Source organism: Mustela nigripes, chromosome 7, assembly GCF_022355385.1.
Source record: "Mustela nigripes isolate SB6536 chromosome 7, MUSNIG.SB6536, whole genome shotgun sequence".
Lineage (NCBI taxonomy): Eukaryota > Metazoa > Chordata > Mammalia > Carnivora > Mustelidae > Mustela > Mustela nigripes.
Window position 1 is genome coordinate 23365905 of NC_081563.1, and position 15578 is coordinate 23381482.

General features: G+C 39.1%; 1 protein-coding gene across 2 annotated transcripts in view; it reads left to right on the forward strand.

The window, feature by feature from the left end:
• Positions 1-15578, forward strand: part of CLIP4 (CAP-Gly domain containing linker protein family member 4) — a 68193-nt gene that overhangs the window by 40813 nt on the left and 11802 nt on the right. For both annotated transcript variants that reach the window (XM_059405371.1, XM_059405370.1), the window contains exons 12-14: positions 2325-2459; positions 6059-6182; positions 10383-10447. In XM_059405371.1, coding sequence (XP_059261354.1) covers positions 2325-2459; positions 6059-6182; positions 10383-10447 — 324 coding nt within the window. The remainder of the gene's footprint in view (positions 1-2324; positions 2460-6058; positions 6183-10382; positions 10448-15578) is intronic.

Genomic DNA, 15578 nt, shown 5'->3' on the forward strand with positions numbered 1-15578 from the left:
TCAGCTGGGCGTGGGAGCTTTCATCCCGCTGCTTTCCCACATACTTTTGTGTCATCTTCATATTGAAGTTCAAGTCCTCGTTTAACCCTGGGCAGGAGAGGGTCAGTGGCTCTCCTGACTTGTTGACGATGGTGACCCGTTGGGATGTGGCGAGCCCTGCAGTAACCCTTGCTCAGTCCACCTTTCTCCGGTTATGTGTGAGGACGTAGAAACTGCTTCACAGCAGACACCTTGCCGGAGTCGACACATAGGCAACATCCTGCCCCTCACTTACTTGGCGACACAGCAAACTTGTCTGGAGAGGAAATGAAACCATTTTGGTCTAAATTGTTCTCCGTGAACCTCATAATAATGACCAGATTCTTGTTCACATACTTTTTACCAAAGTTGTACTGAAGCAATATTCTGTTACAGAAAATGTTCATGACAGGATTTTTTTTCTCTTTAAAATACTGTGCAGTGACGGGGAGGAGCCCTCAGTGGCAGCACTGAAGTGATCAACTTTACAGGTTGGGACTCTGAAAGTGGAGAACCCAGAAGTTTTACCAGAAATTGTTGACTTGGAACCTGTAATTTCAGAGTAGGTCTCCTTCCCCTGCGAGCAGTTTCTGTCTAGCCTCCCGAGGAACAGAGGCACCGAGGCAGGGATGTAGCCATCCCACTTGTCCTCGCTGTAGTCACACTGCAAGGCCCTCTTTCACCTGGAATTTGGGCTTTTGACGTTTACTTGATTTTTAAAATGTACATGTGGGTAAGGAAGTATCTGTTTTACTTTTTATAAGAAGTAATTCTAGTGTACCTACATATTTTTTTCTCTTTTTATAAATTTAAACATGATGTAGGCTTAGACAGTAGTGGATGAAGAGACCTGTCAGTTAAAATGATCAAGAAGACCTTTTAGAAGGGGAGGGAGCGAGAACGGGAGATCGTGAGAGGAAGTCCCAGGTTCAGGACCTCAGAGACGTTTTCCTAGCACACTTTTCTAGAGTGAATAGATACTTCGCTTTCTCCATACATTTGCATCTGAGGGGTGTAGATACTGGGAAGTGAGGCTGAGGAGGCGCAGAAAGATGAGATTCGGGGAGTGGCGGAGGTGAGGGAGGGTGTCTGTGTTCTCAGCACCATTGGACCCCGTGGTCGAAGGTGCTGTCTTAGCCTGGGGACCCGTCTGAGGACTTGTGCTCATAGGGCCTGGGCTCTAATCGGGCTGTGCCATCGACTGCCCGTGAACACCATGTCTTAGTTAATTCCTGGGTTTGTGTCTCCTGTAGTTATAATTCTATGGAAGGCACTTTGTAAACTGTGGAGTGCATTGGAAATATTAGTTATTACGAGTACCTAGGACTTTTTAGTATAGCACTTTATCCACACCTGCCCGCCCTCTGGGTTTGTGTTCCTCATTTGTTGCCATGGCGTTAGTCTCTCTCCCGTTGGTGATGTGACTTACCCTCTGTCCCCTGCCTTCACAGAGGCTTCTGTAGGCGCTCTCTGGTGGTAGCTCAAGTCAGTTTATGGACTGGGGGGAGAAGCCTCAAGGGCCCACTTTTTCTCTGTTATAATTGAACAGCTTTCCAGACAGTATTTCTCTAGGACCTCTGACATTTAATAGTGGGCATTTCAGGGATTAGGTTTCAATCAAGGTGAGGGGGAGTGGTTTGATTCCTAATAGGGAAATCAGTGTGAGCTAAGTGGAGACTTACGACACTTTTCAGGTTCAGATCATATTCCTGTATGTGTAATTCACACTGGGTCCCAGTGAATGACTCTGATTCTAGCATTTTAGCAGAACATTTTAGTAGAGTCCACGGGCTGATTCCAACCTGCCGCCTATTTCTATAAAGTTTTACTGGAACATACCATGCCTGCCTTGTCTAGGTGCGCTTTCCTGCTGGGGTAGCAGAGCCGAATAGTTCCTATAGACACGGCACAGCCTGCACTGCCTCACATCCTCGCTCCCTGGCCCTTTACAGAAAAGGAATGTTGGCCTCTGTTCTAGCAGTGCGCCCCAGGAAATCTGGGTAAAATCAATGCTTTATCAGGAACAGTGTGTGTCAGGTGCTCGTGGCGGTCATTTTTTCAGGAAACCCTTTCCAAGTTCTTTGAATGTCTTGACCCCCCACGTGAGATCCGCATCCGTGGGGGGCGTACATCAGGAAAGGGTCACACACTGAAATCTCTCAATAGCTAGACTGGTGAGAGCACGTGGTGACTTTTCAGCTAATATGCTTTTTGAGGTTCTTCTTCTTTTTTTTTCCCTTTCCCTTCGCTTTTTTCCCTTCTCTTTTCCTTTGCCCCCCCCCTTCTCCCACCCACCAACTAAACAGGGTTGAGTTCCTCAGGAGCCTGTGTAGCAATTAACAGCCGCTGTGCAGGAGAGCCCCACCTCGGAGACCGAGTGCTGGTGGTGGGCCAGAGAGTCGGCACCGTGAAGTTCTTCGGGACAACGAACTTTGCTCCAGGTAACCCATCTCTGCGCTCTCGGCTCAGTTTGAGCCCTTCAGAATACAAAAGGCTTAAAATTATAAATGTGGGTAGTTCCTGATGACCAGTTCTCGGGGACGTTGGTTAGCTGTGGCGCTGGCGAAGCCCTGCAACGGTGGAAGTTCCGACCAGACTCAGGCTACCTGTTGTCCGCGATGTCTCCTTGCCAGCTGTCTTCTAAGTTGTCTCATGTTAAAGTTCATTGTCATTCTCCAGCTTCACTCGCACCGATTGCCAGGAGTGCTCAGTAACAGAGAAAACATCAGGATTAGATTTTTGCTAAGTATATTCCTTTTTTTAAAATTCCAAGTTTTTATTTAAATTCTGGTTGACATATGCAGTAAAATTGGTTTCGGATGTAGAATTCAGTGATTCCTCCCTTACATGTGACACCCAGTGCTCACCACAAGTGCCCTCCTCATCCGTCTAGCTCATCCTCCAGCCTCCCCTCCAGCAACCCTCAGTTTGTTCTCTATAGTTAAGAGTCTCTTATAGTTTGTTTCCCCCCTCCCTTTTTTTTTCTTTCCCTTCCCCTATATTCATCTGTTTTGTTTCTTAAATTCCACACGAGTGAAATCATATATTTGTCTTTCCCTGCCTGACTTACTTCACTTAGCGTAATACACTCTTGTTCCATCCACATTGTGGCAAATGGCAAGATTTCATTCTTTTTGACGGCTGAGTAATATTCCAGGGGGTTTATACCACATCTTCTTTAACCATTCATCAGCTGATAGACACTTGGGCTCTGTCCATAATTTGACTATTATTGGTAATGCTGCTATAAGCATTGGGGTGCATGTGCCCCTTGGAATCAGTATTTTTGTATCCTTTGGGTAAGTAGATATTCTTAAAATGAGTTCACAGGATATAGCCTTTATGTGAGTGGCTTAGAGAAGAAGTCAACAAACCAGTTCGAGGGAAAAAGAAAAAGCTTCTGTGCACCCTGGGACCTTAAAAATACATGTTTGTGTATTTACATATTCATTCCAATCTAGACTTAATATTGTGTTTCCAAAAGTAAAGATCAGCTTTCTTTGCATTTTCAGTGATTTTAATTTTAAATATAGAAGCCCATTGAATTAAACCATGTTTGTGTATTTTCAATGGCAATATGCTATTTTGACACATGGTGGCATTGCAGGATTTTAGGAAAAGGTTACCCAGAACATTGATTTTAAATTTGTAGCATTCTGTCAAGAACTGTGAGGGATCTGATTTTACCCTATGTGTGTAAGCTGACAAGTTAGATTGCCACCGTTTCATAGATGCTGATGGAAGATGTTAGGCTCCCGATTCAGAGACAGGACTTCCACGGTCCCAGCAGTGGCAGAAGCAGAGGGTCAGCGTTTTCTTGCATTCGCTCCCTGAGCCCCAGTTCCCGGTGTGTGTGTGTGTGTGTGTGTGTGTGACACCGGCACACCCTGTGTTTTATGCTACAGGAGAAGAGCCCTGAGTTTCATCAATCTGAACCTTTATATTAGACAACGCGCATGCCTGTATTTGGTGTGGGGCCTGCCTTCCGCACTCTGTCTCTGTCCTCCAAGGCTGTCCTCTGTGCAGACATCCATGAAAAGACAACGCCCCTCTTCGTAAAACATACAGAAGCATGAGCAAGCCGTGGAGGATTGTCTCCCAGCACAGTCTTGTTCCATTATCCCACTTATAATTGCAGTCCACCTAATTGATTTGAGATGGGCTGTGTGTTGTATAATTCATGTCTCTCACAGGTCTCCAGGTAATAATTGAGGTGAGTTAGGATGGTCTTAATATAGTTATCAAATAAAAACTCAAGAATCCCCGAGGTAGGGTATTTTTCACAATGTCCATGTCTTTTGAGTTCCCTTTCTCTATATTAAACAAGGTTAGAAATGGTTTGGTTCACTGGATACAGTTCTTTATTTTAGGTTGACTTTTAATTTTTAAATTCCTTTGGTTAAGCATTTAGAAATTTGGGTAGTCAGTCATAAGCAAGTATAAAGTTGGAAACTTTTCTGTTAAAGTCATTCAGTTCCTTTAGAAAGCAGTAGCATCTATGTCTTAATGGCACCAAAATTTAGATCAGTTAGTTCTAGAGAACAGTCCTAATTAATGGAAACTCTTTAGATTATAAGATCTAGACCTAAAAGAGGTCATCTTTAGCCTCTTTAGCCTTTTTATTAGAAAAAAAATTACCATTTAAATGGGAAACAATATATACCACTACCAGACAAGGTATAGTCACAATTGTTAACACTTGTCATACTGTCTTTCTGTGGCATGGTACACTTTTTCAAGAGTCATATGATAAACATGTTGCCATTGTATGGTACACTGTAACATTGAGAGTTGGAACTGTGTCACTCTGAAATAAAAATGACAACCAGACAACCTTGGTTAGTGACATTCAGAAATGTGATGCCCTATTTCCAGAGCATTCGTATGGCTAAGAAGTAAGTTTGTTGACTCTGTACTTGTACACTGCTTAAGTATAGGAGACTGTGGTCATGCATTAGTTTTTCAGTACAAAAGTATCAAAAAATGGGCTCAAGTGTCATCTTTTTGAACATACGAGGAATAGACTGAAGAACTTTGAGATTGCCATTTTTGAGGCTATACAGACTCTTTGAATTAGCAATCTGAAAGAAACAATATTTTTGTATTTTGGAATTTAGGATTTACAGTAAGTTTCTCAATATCTGTATTCTTATTTTTTATTTGATACCAGATCCAATTACTACTGTATTCTACTTTTAAGTAAAAATGAACAGATCAGTAGAGACTTTTAACGGGTCTTGAGGTCCCCTCCATTTGAGGATCCTTCTTCCAAGAGTAACTATGTATATATTCAGAGTAGGAGTATGTGTTTGTTTACCTAATTCTCACCACACTGAAAGCAGCCTCACTGCTGTAGTTTTGCCCTCTAGAAAAGGAGCCAAAGTTTCCTCAGAGAGGGCCCTTTTGCATACTTAAACCTTTTAGAAAATTCCTCCTACTAGCTAATCTAAATCTTTTCTCTACGGTTAAGTATTATGATTTTTCTCTTCATCCTGGGTGGGGAAACAAAAAGAGAAAAACAAGAGTCACCATGAAGTCTAATCATATTTTCCAAATTACTTTTGTCCTCCCTCAATTATCCAAGAACTGTTTGTGATGCTGGGAGGTTGGGAGAATGAAAGGAAGAGATTGCACATGAACGTTATGATTCATACAGCTCAGTGTTGTGTTGTACTGCTCTCACTGAAACAAGCCGTATCATTGAGTCAAGGGCAGATTTTTTTTTTTTTGGTTCATTATGACTTGTAGATATACTGTGGTCATAACACTACTTGCATAATAGCTAATCTATGCCAAATTTGTGTATTTTATCCCTCTCCTTTAATGTACAACTCTGTAATTGTGCTTGTAAAATGTTTTTCCTGTTCATTTTTTCCAATTTTCAAATTTTATCATTTGAAAGCTCAATGATCATGATGCTCTTCCATCATTTTGGTCATTTTGTGAAAATGTTAAGCCATTCGGGCGTTGGGTTTGTATAATAGCATAACCATTTTGGGTAAAATGCAGAGGCTTTTAAAATCCAATATTCTTGTTCTAGGATATTGGTACGGTATAGAGCTTGAGAAACCCCATGGCAAGAATGATGGTTCAGTTGGAGGTGTGCAGTACTTTAGTTGTTCTCCAAGATACGGAATATTTGCTCCCCCATCCAGGGTACAAAGGTGAGAAAAATGAAATTTATGTTTTTCCACAAGACCTTTTTGTAATTTGCAATGGTTTATAGTTAAGACTTCCTCATTTTACATTAAAGACATGCACTGACTACAGCTCGTGTCTTCGTTCAAGGGGTTAACCAACCACCTTCTTCAGAGAGAAGGCTCATGGAAAGCTAAATTCGCTTTGCTGAGGATTTGCAATTTTAAAACCCTCCTTTATTCCTCATTTGCAAACCCTATGAGTATGTGTAGGCTATTAGAAGTGGCGTTTGCTGCTAAGAACAGTGAGAGCAGCGAGCTTAATCTGTCATGCAAACAAAAGTAAAAATGCTCTCTGATTGCTTCAGTCACATCCTAACTACATTAAATTTCCTGCCAGCAGGCACCCCATTCATTCTCCTCCAACCCTAATGGAACCAAAATGGCTTTTTCCTCTGATTTCTTTAGTTTTCAAAAATAGATAGGCAGTAGATCTTTGGGGGAAGTGAAGCTTTAAGGGTTTATATATAATGTACCTCCTCGGTGTTGCTCCTTAAGATGCTACACTTCGGTACCAGCTCGTCCTGGCTTTAAAAAACAAGTTGAGCGGAAAAAAGTCCCTGTGAAATTCCAGGTACCATTTCATGAAATGACTTATGTGCTGAAGAAGTTGGCTTGGTGTGTTCTTCGGTGGAGGGGAAACAGGACGCTAATCTTCCCATGGGAAAGAACATACATGGTGGAGTCACATTCATGAGAATGGGTCTGCCGTCACATCCTGGAGCCCCGTCTAGTTCCCTTCTAGCTGGGCTATGGGCCTGCCTCCGGGCAGATTTCAGAGTTTTTATACCTATCTTCCACCTCACTTTGTTTTTCTTAATAATTTCATGTGATTTTTATTATATTAATTTCCTCCTTTGATGTACTTTTCCCCCTCATTATTTATGACAGTATAGTATTGAACATAGGTAATGCTTTGCAGTGTATGAAGTATCTTCAGTTCAGTGTTGTTTCATTTGATCCTCCTAAGTATTGGGTCAGGTAAGCTGGAAAAGAACAATAATGAGGGGCGCCTAGGGGCTCAGTTGGTTGAGCAACTGTCTTTGGCTCAGGTCATGATCCTGGAGTCCCAGGATTGAGTCCCTCAATGGGCTCCCAGCTCAGCAGGGAGTCTTCCTCTCCCTCTGACTTCTCCTCTCTCACTCTCAAATAAATAAAATAAATCTTTAAAAAAGAAAAGAACAATAATGGTGACAAACATTTATTGAGCATTTAGTTAAAGGTCCGCTCTGTACAGTCTACTTTAGATGCATATTTTGTTAATCCTCCTCAAACCCAGTGAGTTGTAAAGTGTTCTGATGGTTCCATTTCACCAGTGAAGAAAAATTTCAAGAGATCGAGTGACTTAGCTGAAGCCATATAGTTAGTATAGGAGAGCAAAAAATTTTCCTCTACCCTCTTAGGGTCAGTAGTTGCTGAGGGGGTTTGGGAGTGCTGTCTGTGAACTAAATTGACAACAGATAGATGCACAGGAGAAAAGGCAGACAAATTTATTACATATGAATTCGCATGCACCTAGGCATCACAGAATGATGTGAGTACCCATATAAGAGGAGAGATTGGAGTTTTTATAGACCGTCTTACTAGGAGAAGTGGAGAGAGAAAAAGGCCACTTGTGGGAGGGCCTGTGGTTTTTAGGAAAGATAACCCAATGGGAGATAAGATAGTCAGTGACAGTGTCTGTCTGGGTCTATGACAAGAGTCCGTCTTCCCTGCTTGATGCAACTGCTGGGGAGGAGATATAGGACAAAAGAGCTCTTTGTGGGGAGCACCTGTTTTAGGCAGATAAGGAGAGTTCAGAGAAAGCCTCTCCCTGCATTTGTTGGTTCTCAAGTGTCTTTAGCTCAAAATAATCCTTATGCCAGGGTGGCATGTTCTGGAGTGGCGTATTTTGGTCTGTCTTACACTACTCAATGATGGTGCTGGACTCAGCCCAGATTTGTTATTTTGTGTGTTTCCCAAGCCCTTGCTTTTAGACAGTGTGCTGTTTTGTGGTAGGCATTTTATAAATAAGGAAAAAGGTAGTAGCCAATGCACCGCACTTGTGTGTGGCCGCACAGCTACGAGCGCCGCAGTACTGTTCCCTTGGAAGCTCCCTCTGGGTCAGGACCTGTTTCACAGGTGGAGAAAGTAGGGCAGAGGGAAGTTGAGTTGTGCAGGGGTGCACAGCTCCCAAGTGGGGATTTGAACCCAGGTAGTTGAGTGTATGTTCTTAACCAGTACCCTGTCATGATTAAAAGAGGATTGCTGACTTTCTTTAGGACCGATGTCTTCTCAGTGAGTGATTTATGGTAAAATCTATGCTGAGTCCCCGTCTTCTGGGTTCTCTTATTGCTTTGGACAGATCTTCATTAACACATTGCTATAGTCTCTTACAAGTTTCATTTGTCTCTCAGTTGTGAGAACTGGGGTTCTTCATTTTATGTTTGATCACCCAGAGGACATAGTGTGCATATTTTAAACACAGTAAATACTGACTGAATCTAGTGCAGTGTTGCTTTAGCTGTAACAGCTTTCCGCCCACTAATATTAGGAAGCCACTTTCTTTCTCATGGTTTCACTTTCTTTTTCTTGCTTTGTTTAAGGAACACATGGTTTTACTTTTTTCTTTTTTCCTCGCCTTCTATTTGGTCTTCTTTAAGGTGATTCATTTAAAAGCATCCCCCTCTTCTTAGAAGATACAGGGCTCTCTCTCTAAATGAACTGCTCTCTCGATCCAGCTGTCTTCCTGTCATCTTCTGATTGTCTCATTCATCATCATCAAATACTATTAAGTGTCTTTTAGCACTTTGTGCTGTGCTAGGCATTCTATAAGCAAATAAAACAGACAAGGTCCCTGATTTTGAGGAATTTCTAATTTAAAACCAGCTTTAGAGCTCTTCAAAGACACCACTGATCTTCAAGAAGAAAGAATTTTAAACTGGGGACTGCTTGAGGACAGTCTTAATCAAGTAGTGACCAATCCCAGTCCCACTCCTCCAGACTGTGGTTGTCTTTTTTTCCCTCCTTTCCATTAAGAAAAAAAATGTGCCTCTGAGAATCTGTGCACAGATTATTTCCTCTGCTTGGATAGCTTTCTACTATCACCCAGCTTTCACTGAATTCATAGCTTTTTTTTTTTTCCCTAATAATATGTAAATCATCCAATATTTCTTTGCAGAAATTCCAAGAAAACTTGCTTGACTAGATCTGATCTTATCTCTCTACCTACTTACCTATTTTTTGCCTAGGTGGTCTTCATCAGCACGGTATTAATTTTCTTATTCTTATTCTCACAATTGTGTACTTATTATTAATGAACTGATCACTTTTAGAATTAAGTTCTTCTCAACTACCCATCACCACCTAATTATCTGTCCTCTTCATCAAGTCCTAGTCTCTGCGTTCATCAGTCTCTTGCTGATTGCCGTGGGCATAAATCATGTGAGAACAACGCACACGAAGTGCAAGGTGGCATTGCAGATAGCGCGAGGGTTGCAGGATTCCTGGCTAGTGACCAAGTGTCCTGCAGGAAGCGGGTGACAGCATAAAGGCTTTGTGGGTCAGGTCAGTAAACAACCGAACGAGAATAAGACTGGGAAGATTGGCCTTTCAACAATGAAGAATGATTTGAATATTAAAAAATACAGACAGACCTGTCAGCAAAGTTACCTTTATGGTTGTGCCAAGAGTCAGATATAAAGTAAAGGATGTTGGCTTGTACTTACCCATGCAGTTTTATCAGAAAATTACATGCATAGATGGCCCGAGTCAGTATCTTTTTTTTTTTTTTCAATTTAAGACTGTGATGTTTTTATAATTCTGATCAAACATTTGTTAAAGTCAACATAAAACAAATTTATTTTCAGGTTTTTTTAGTTTTATCTGTGAAGATAAAGTTCCAAAGAAATAATGTCAAGTCCCCATTTTAAATGAATTTACTTTAAGTTGACTTTTTCCTCATTACTCGTTCGATAACAAGGCTCTCTTCTGTTTTGTTATTGCCTGTCTTCTCTGCCAGCTTCAAGTTCGTTCCTGGCTCCTAATAGATGCTCAATAAATGTTTGTTGAATAGGTGAAATAAGAAATAACATTGGTGTGAAAGCCTCAGTTGAGAGCCAGTCCTAAAACTGAACACTTGCTACTTCTTCCAGTGAGGTTTGCTAATTAGGTTTGCTTTATTCACAGGGTAACGGATTCCCTGGATACTCTTTCAGAAATTTCTTCGAATAAACAGAATCATTCTTATCCTGGTAGGTTTATACAGTTTTATGTTCCAAATAATTATTTGTTTGCTTTTATTCATCAAAAAATGTTTTATTGTGAAATACATGTGTATACCAAAGAGTAAATGCCTTTATATAGTTTATGTAATGATAAAGCAGACATCTGTTACCTGCCCTGTTGCTGAAGGTGACCTGAACAGTAGAAGCCAGGAGTATCCCCTAGTCTCATCTGCTTCCCTTCTCATATACCTTGTCCTCAGATTATGAGTGTTGAATTTTGTATTAATTATTCCCTTGATTTTTAAAAATATCTTTATCATGCTTATATAGATATATTAATAAATAATATATATTATAAAATGTATATAAATTTAATTGTTGGTTATTTTGTTAGTGTTCTATTAAAAGATACTGTTCATTCTATACTTGATGGATATTTGTGACACATTTGTTTTTTTACTGTTAAGAACTAGATTATTGCACACATTTGCCAAGGTTTCTCTAGGATTGCACGAGGCAGGGGCCACCCAGATCTTCAGCCTCCCTGCGTAATGGCAGACTATTCGCAGAGCACCTGCCCGTGAGCAGTGACTCTGCAGCTCCTTATCTCACCAACCTTAGTCCTGTTTAGAAGTCTTTGCCCATCTAATGGATTTAAATTCTACCTTTTGGTTTTAATTTGCATTTTTCAGATTATAAATGAGGTGGAGCCTCATTTTTTTCATGTTGATGGGCCATATGCATTTTCTCTTTTATGACATACCTGTTCAAGTCTCTTGCCCAGTTTTCTTTTGGTTGGCTTTTCTTGTTAATTTGTAGGTTTCTATATACATTTTGGACACTAATACTTTGCCAGTCTTGTGTGTTGTGAATATCTTGCTTGCCTGGTTTTTGACTTATCTTTTGCGTTCTCCCGCCCCCACCACCTGTTTGGTGTCTTTTGATAAGCAGATATTTAAAAGTTTTAAGTAGTCAAAATAGCCAACCACTGGGAGGCCTGGGTGGGTTAAGCATCTGCCTTCTGCTCAGGCCATGATCCCAGGGTCCTGGGATTGAGTCTTGCATCAGGTTCCTTGCTCAGTGGGGAGCCTGCTTCTCCCTCTGCGTGCCTCTCTTTCTCTCTGACAAATAAATAAAATCTTTAAAAAAAATAGCAAACCATTATGTTCTTCATGTTTTATCTTAGGAAATCTTTTCCTAAAACAGACCTCACACAGATATTTTCCTATATTGCTTTCTAAAAGTTTTGTTTTGTATTTTTGCTTTTCATATTTATCAGTTCACCTGGAATTGATTTTGTGTATAGTGAGGGTCTGATTTCATTTTTTTCCCATAGGATAACCGTCTGTGTAAGAGTGATTTATATAACTAGCCCTTAAATACTTTGTTGAGGTTAATTTTATGGCTTGTGGGTTTTCACCATTCTAATACACATTCTAATGTACTGTGTAGTACCATCTAGCTGTTGTTTCCATTTGAAATTCCCTGATGATGTATGATGTCATATTAGTTTGCTAAGGCTAGCATAACAAAGTACCAGAGATCATGTGGCTTAAGCAAAGGAATTACTCTCTCAAAATTCTGGACGCCAGAAGTCCAAGATCAACGTGTTGGCAGGGTTGGTTTCTTCTAAGGCTCTTGTTTTGCCTTGAGATGGGGGTCTTTCTCTCATGTCTTAACAAAGTCTTTTTCTGCCTATGTGTCTGTGTTTTAATCTCTTCTTTGAAGGACACCAGTCATCTTGGATTAGGGCTGACCTATTTCATCTGATTATAACATAATTGCCACTTTAAAGGCCTTGTCTCCAAATACAGTCGAATTCTGAGGTGCTGGGGATTAGGACTTTAATGGGGGCACAATTCAGTTCATGATAGAAGTTGAAGATCTTTGCACATATTTTCCATCTGTCCGTTTTCTTTGGTGAATTATTCTTCCTGGTCTTTTGCTCATTTTAAAAATTGTGTGTTCATTGTTTTCTCATTATCAAGTTTTAATTCTTTAAAAATTTTTTTCTTATTATTGAGTTTTAAGCAGGTTTTTGTTGTTGTTGTTGTTGTATATTTTGAATCCTAGACCTTTATCAGAATGTGTTTTGGAAATATTTTCTCTAGTCTGTAGCTTGTCTTTGCATTGCCTTAACGGTCTATTGCAGAGCAGAAGTCTTTAATTTTAGCAAACTCCAGGGTATCTTTTTTTTTTTTTTCTTCCATGAATTGTGCTTTTGGTGCTATATCTGAAATGTCATCATTGAACTCAAGGTCATCCTGTGTTTCTCCTGTGTTATCTTTTTAGTAGTTTACAGTTTTGTATTTTCCATGTAGATCACTTGTTCAAGGAGTTAATTTTTGTGAAAGGTGTAAAGTTTGTGTTTGGATTTTTTTTTTTTTTTGCATATTTTAGGGCTATTTGTTGAAGTCTATCTTTCTCCCTTGAAGTACGTCTGCTCTTTTGTCAGAGATCAGCTGACTACATTGTGTGGATCTATTTCTGGGCTTTCGGTTCTGTTCCATTGCTCTTGTTATCTTTCATTAATACCATTTTGTCTTAACTGCTATAGCTTTATAGTGATTCTTCAAGTTTCTTCTTGATCTTCCTCAGTGTTATGCTAGTTTTTCTGGGCTTTTTGCCTCTTCATACAAACTTCCCAAATAGTTGGTTTCTATAAAATAATTTTTTGGGATTTTGATTGGGATTGCCTTGATTGTATAGATCAAATGGGGGAAGAACTAATGTCTTCACAATTTTGAGTCTTCCTATCCGTGAACATGGAATACTGATTTATCTTACTTGATTTCTTTCATCAGAGTTTTATAGTTTTTCTCATACAGATTTTACACGTCTTACTAGATTTATACCAATATATTTCATTTTTTGATGCTAATGTAAATGGTATTGCTTTTTAAATAATTCTTTTTACCTTCTATCAGCTTTCTTTTGGTGAAGTATTTGCTTAACATATCTTTTTCTATCAGTTGTCTTGTAACTTTTCTATATCCTTGTGTTTTTGAAATATTTTCTAAATAGAATATGATTGGATTTCACTTCTTTAAGAAAATACGATTTGACAATGTTTGCCTTTAACCCCAGAGTTTCACCTATTTATGTTTATTGTAAGAACCCATGTCTTTGGATTTATTTATGCTATTTATTTGCTATTTTTACAATTTTTTTTATACTTGTGGCTTACTTTTATTCTAGTTTTATTCCTACCCCTTCTTGTTCTTACTCCATTCTTCTCTACTTGAATGAAAGTTATACGGTATGAACATACTTCTTAATATTTATTGTAGGTACTTTGACATACATACTTAGCAAATTCTAAAGCTAATCATCATGTGTACTCTTTCCCATGTGATAGAAAATCCTTAGAAGCTAGGTTATTCAACTTCTATTTAATTTCCCCCACAAGTTTTACATTATTATAACAGTTTTTATATAATTAATAACCAATATTTAATTTGCTCACATTTTTACCAGTGTCTTTAGTCCTTAATCTTCAGAATTAATCTTCAGAACTTCAGAGATCATTCTGTTCCTACCACATTTGTATACGTGTGTGTGGGTGTGTGGATGTATTTGTGTGTATAAATATTTTAAAGATTTATGTATTTATTTGAGAGAGAGAGAGAGCAAGTGAGCACAGAGGGAGAGGGAGAAGGAGAAGCAGAAGCAGATTCCCCACTGAGTAGGGAACCTGATGTGGGGCTTGATTTCAGGACCCGGGAATCATGATCTGAGCCAAAGACAGAAGCTTAACCAAATGAACCACCCATGTGCCCCTACCACATGTATATTTTTAAAAATTTATTTTAGAAAGGGTCTGTCTCTCAGTTTTTCTCTTTTCTAATGATAGATTTACTGGGTAAAACTAACGGTGAAAATCTGAGTTGGAAAGATGTTTTCTCCCTGTACATTAACAATATAATTTTATTATTTTCTGTATTGCATCACTTTTTTGAGACATCTGCTATGAGTCTGCCTAACCTATACTTTTGTAGGTGATTTATCTTTCTTTTTGACAGCCGTTAAAGGTCTTCTCTATTTCCTTAGTGTTGTATAGTTTCACTATGATGTTGTCTAGATGTTGTTTGTTTTTCCTGTTTGTTATCATGGGTCTTCCTGGATCTGGGAATTAATATCTTTGATTAATTCTTTAAAACTCTTGTCTGTATACTTAAAATATTTCTCCTTTATTAATCTCTTTATTATCTCCTTCAGACACTCTGATGACTAGTGTCCTAGACTTCCTCACTTTCCCTTGCATCTCTTGTATTTTTCACCTTGGTCTTTTTGGATTGTATTCTAGACATCTTCAGCTCTATCTTCATGTTTCCTGATTCTTTCTTCAATGATGTTTATTCTGCTGTTTAACCCAGCCACCAAATTTTTAGTTAGAAAAATTTCATTTCTTTTTTCCTTTTTACAAATATGTTTTGTAGTTACTTATTATCACTTGTTATTTCCCTCATATTTCTAAGTCTTCCTTTTATCTTTTTAAACATCTTAAATATTGTTATCTTTTACATTAAGTAATTCCATACCTGAAGTCTTTGTGAGCCTAACTTATGATTCTGCCCATCTGTTTTTGTGAGCCTAACTCACAGTACCTTCTTTCCTTGTGGATTTTGTAATTTATTATTGTGAGATGCTTATTCTACTCAGAATTTAATGTACAGGAATTCTTTGAGGCCTGAGTTGATGCCTCCAGAGAAGATTGTGTTTACTTCTGCCAGTTACTCCTAGAGGTACTGCCAACCTGGGACTACTTTAACTTATATTCCCTGCAATTTTTTTTAAATTTCATAGATAAAATGAATTTGACTTATGATCGCAAATTTTGAAGGGAGAAAAATCTTGCCACCTTCTAAGCATTAAGTTTGACACAGCCACTTTATTTTGTTTTGTTGGAATGGTGTTTCATTCTGTTTCTCACTTAACTTACATTGCGGGTGAGCTGGTTGGGATCCTCATTTTAAAAAGGAGTCTTGTGCTAGAGTCCCCCTTTTGTTAGGCCCCAGATTTTATTCCTTTCCCACCTCCTGTGCAGCCAGAGTTCTCTAGAATTTAATGGCAATCCTGTGATACAAGTTGATAGATTGCTCTGGTGCTTGGTTACTTCTCATGGGTTGTCTTTTTGGTTGGTGGTGTCTTTGAAATT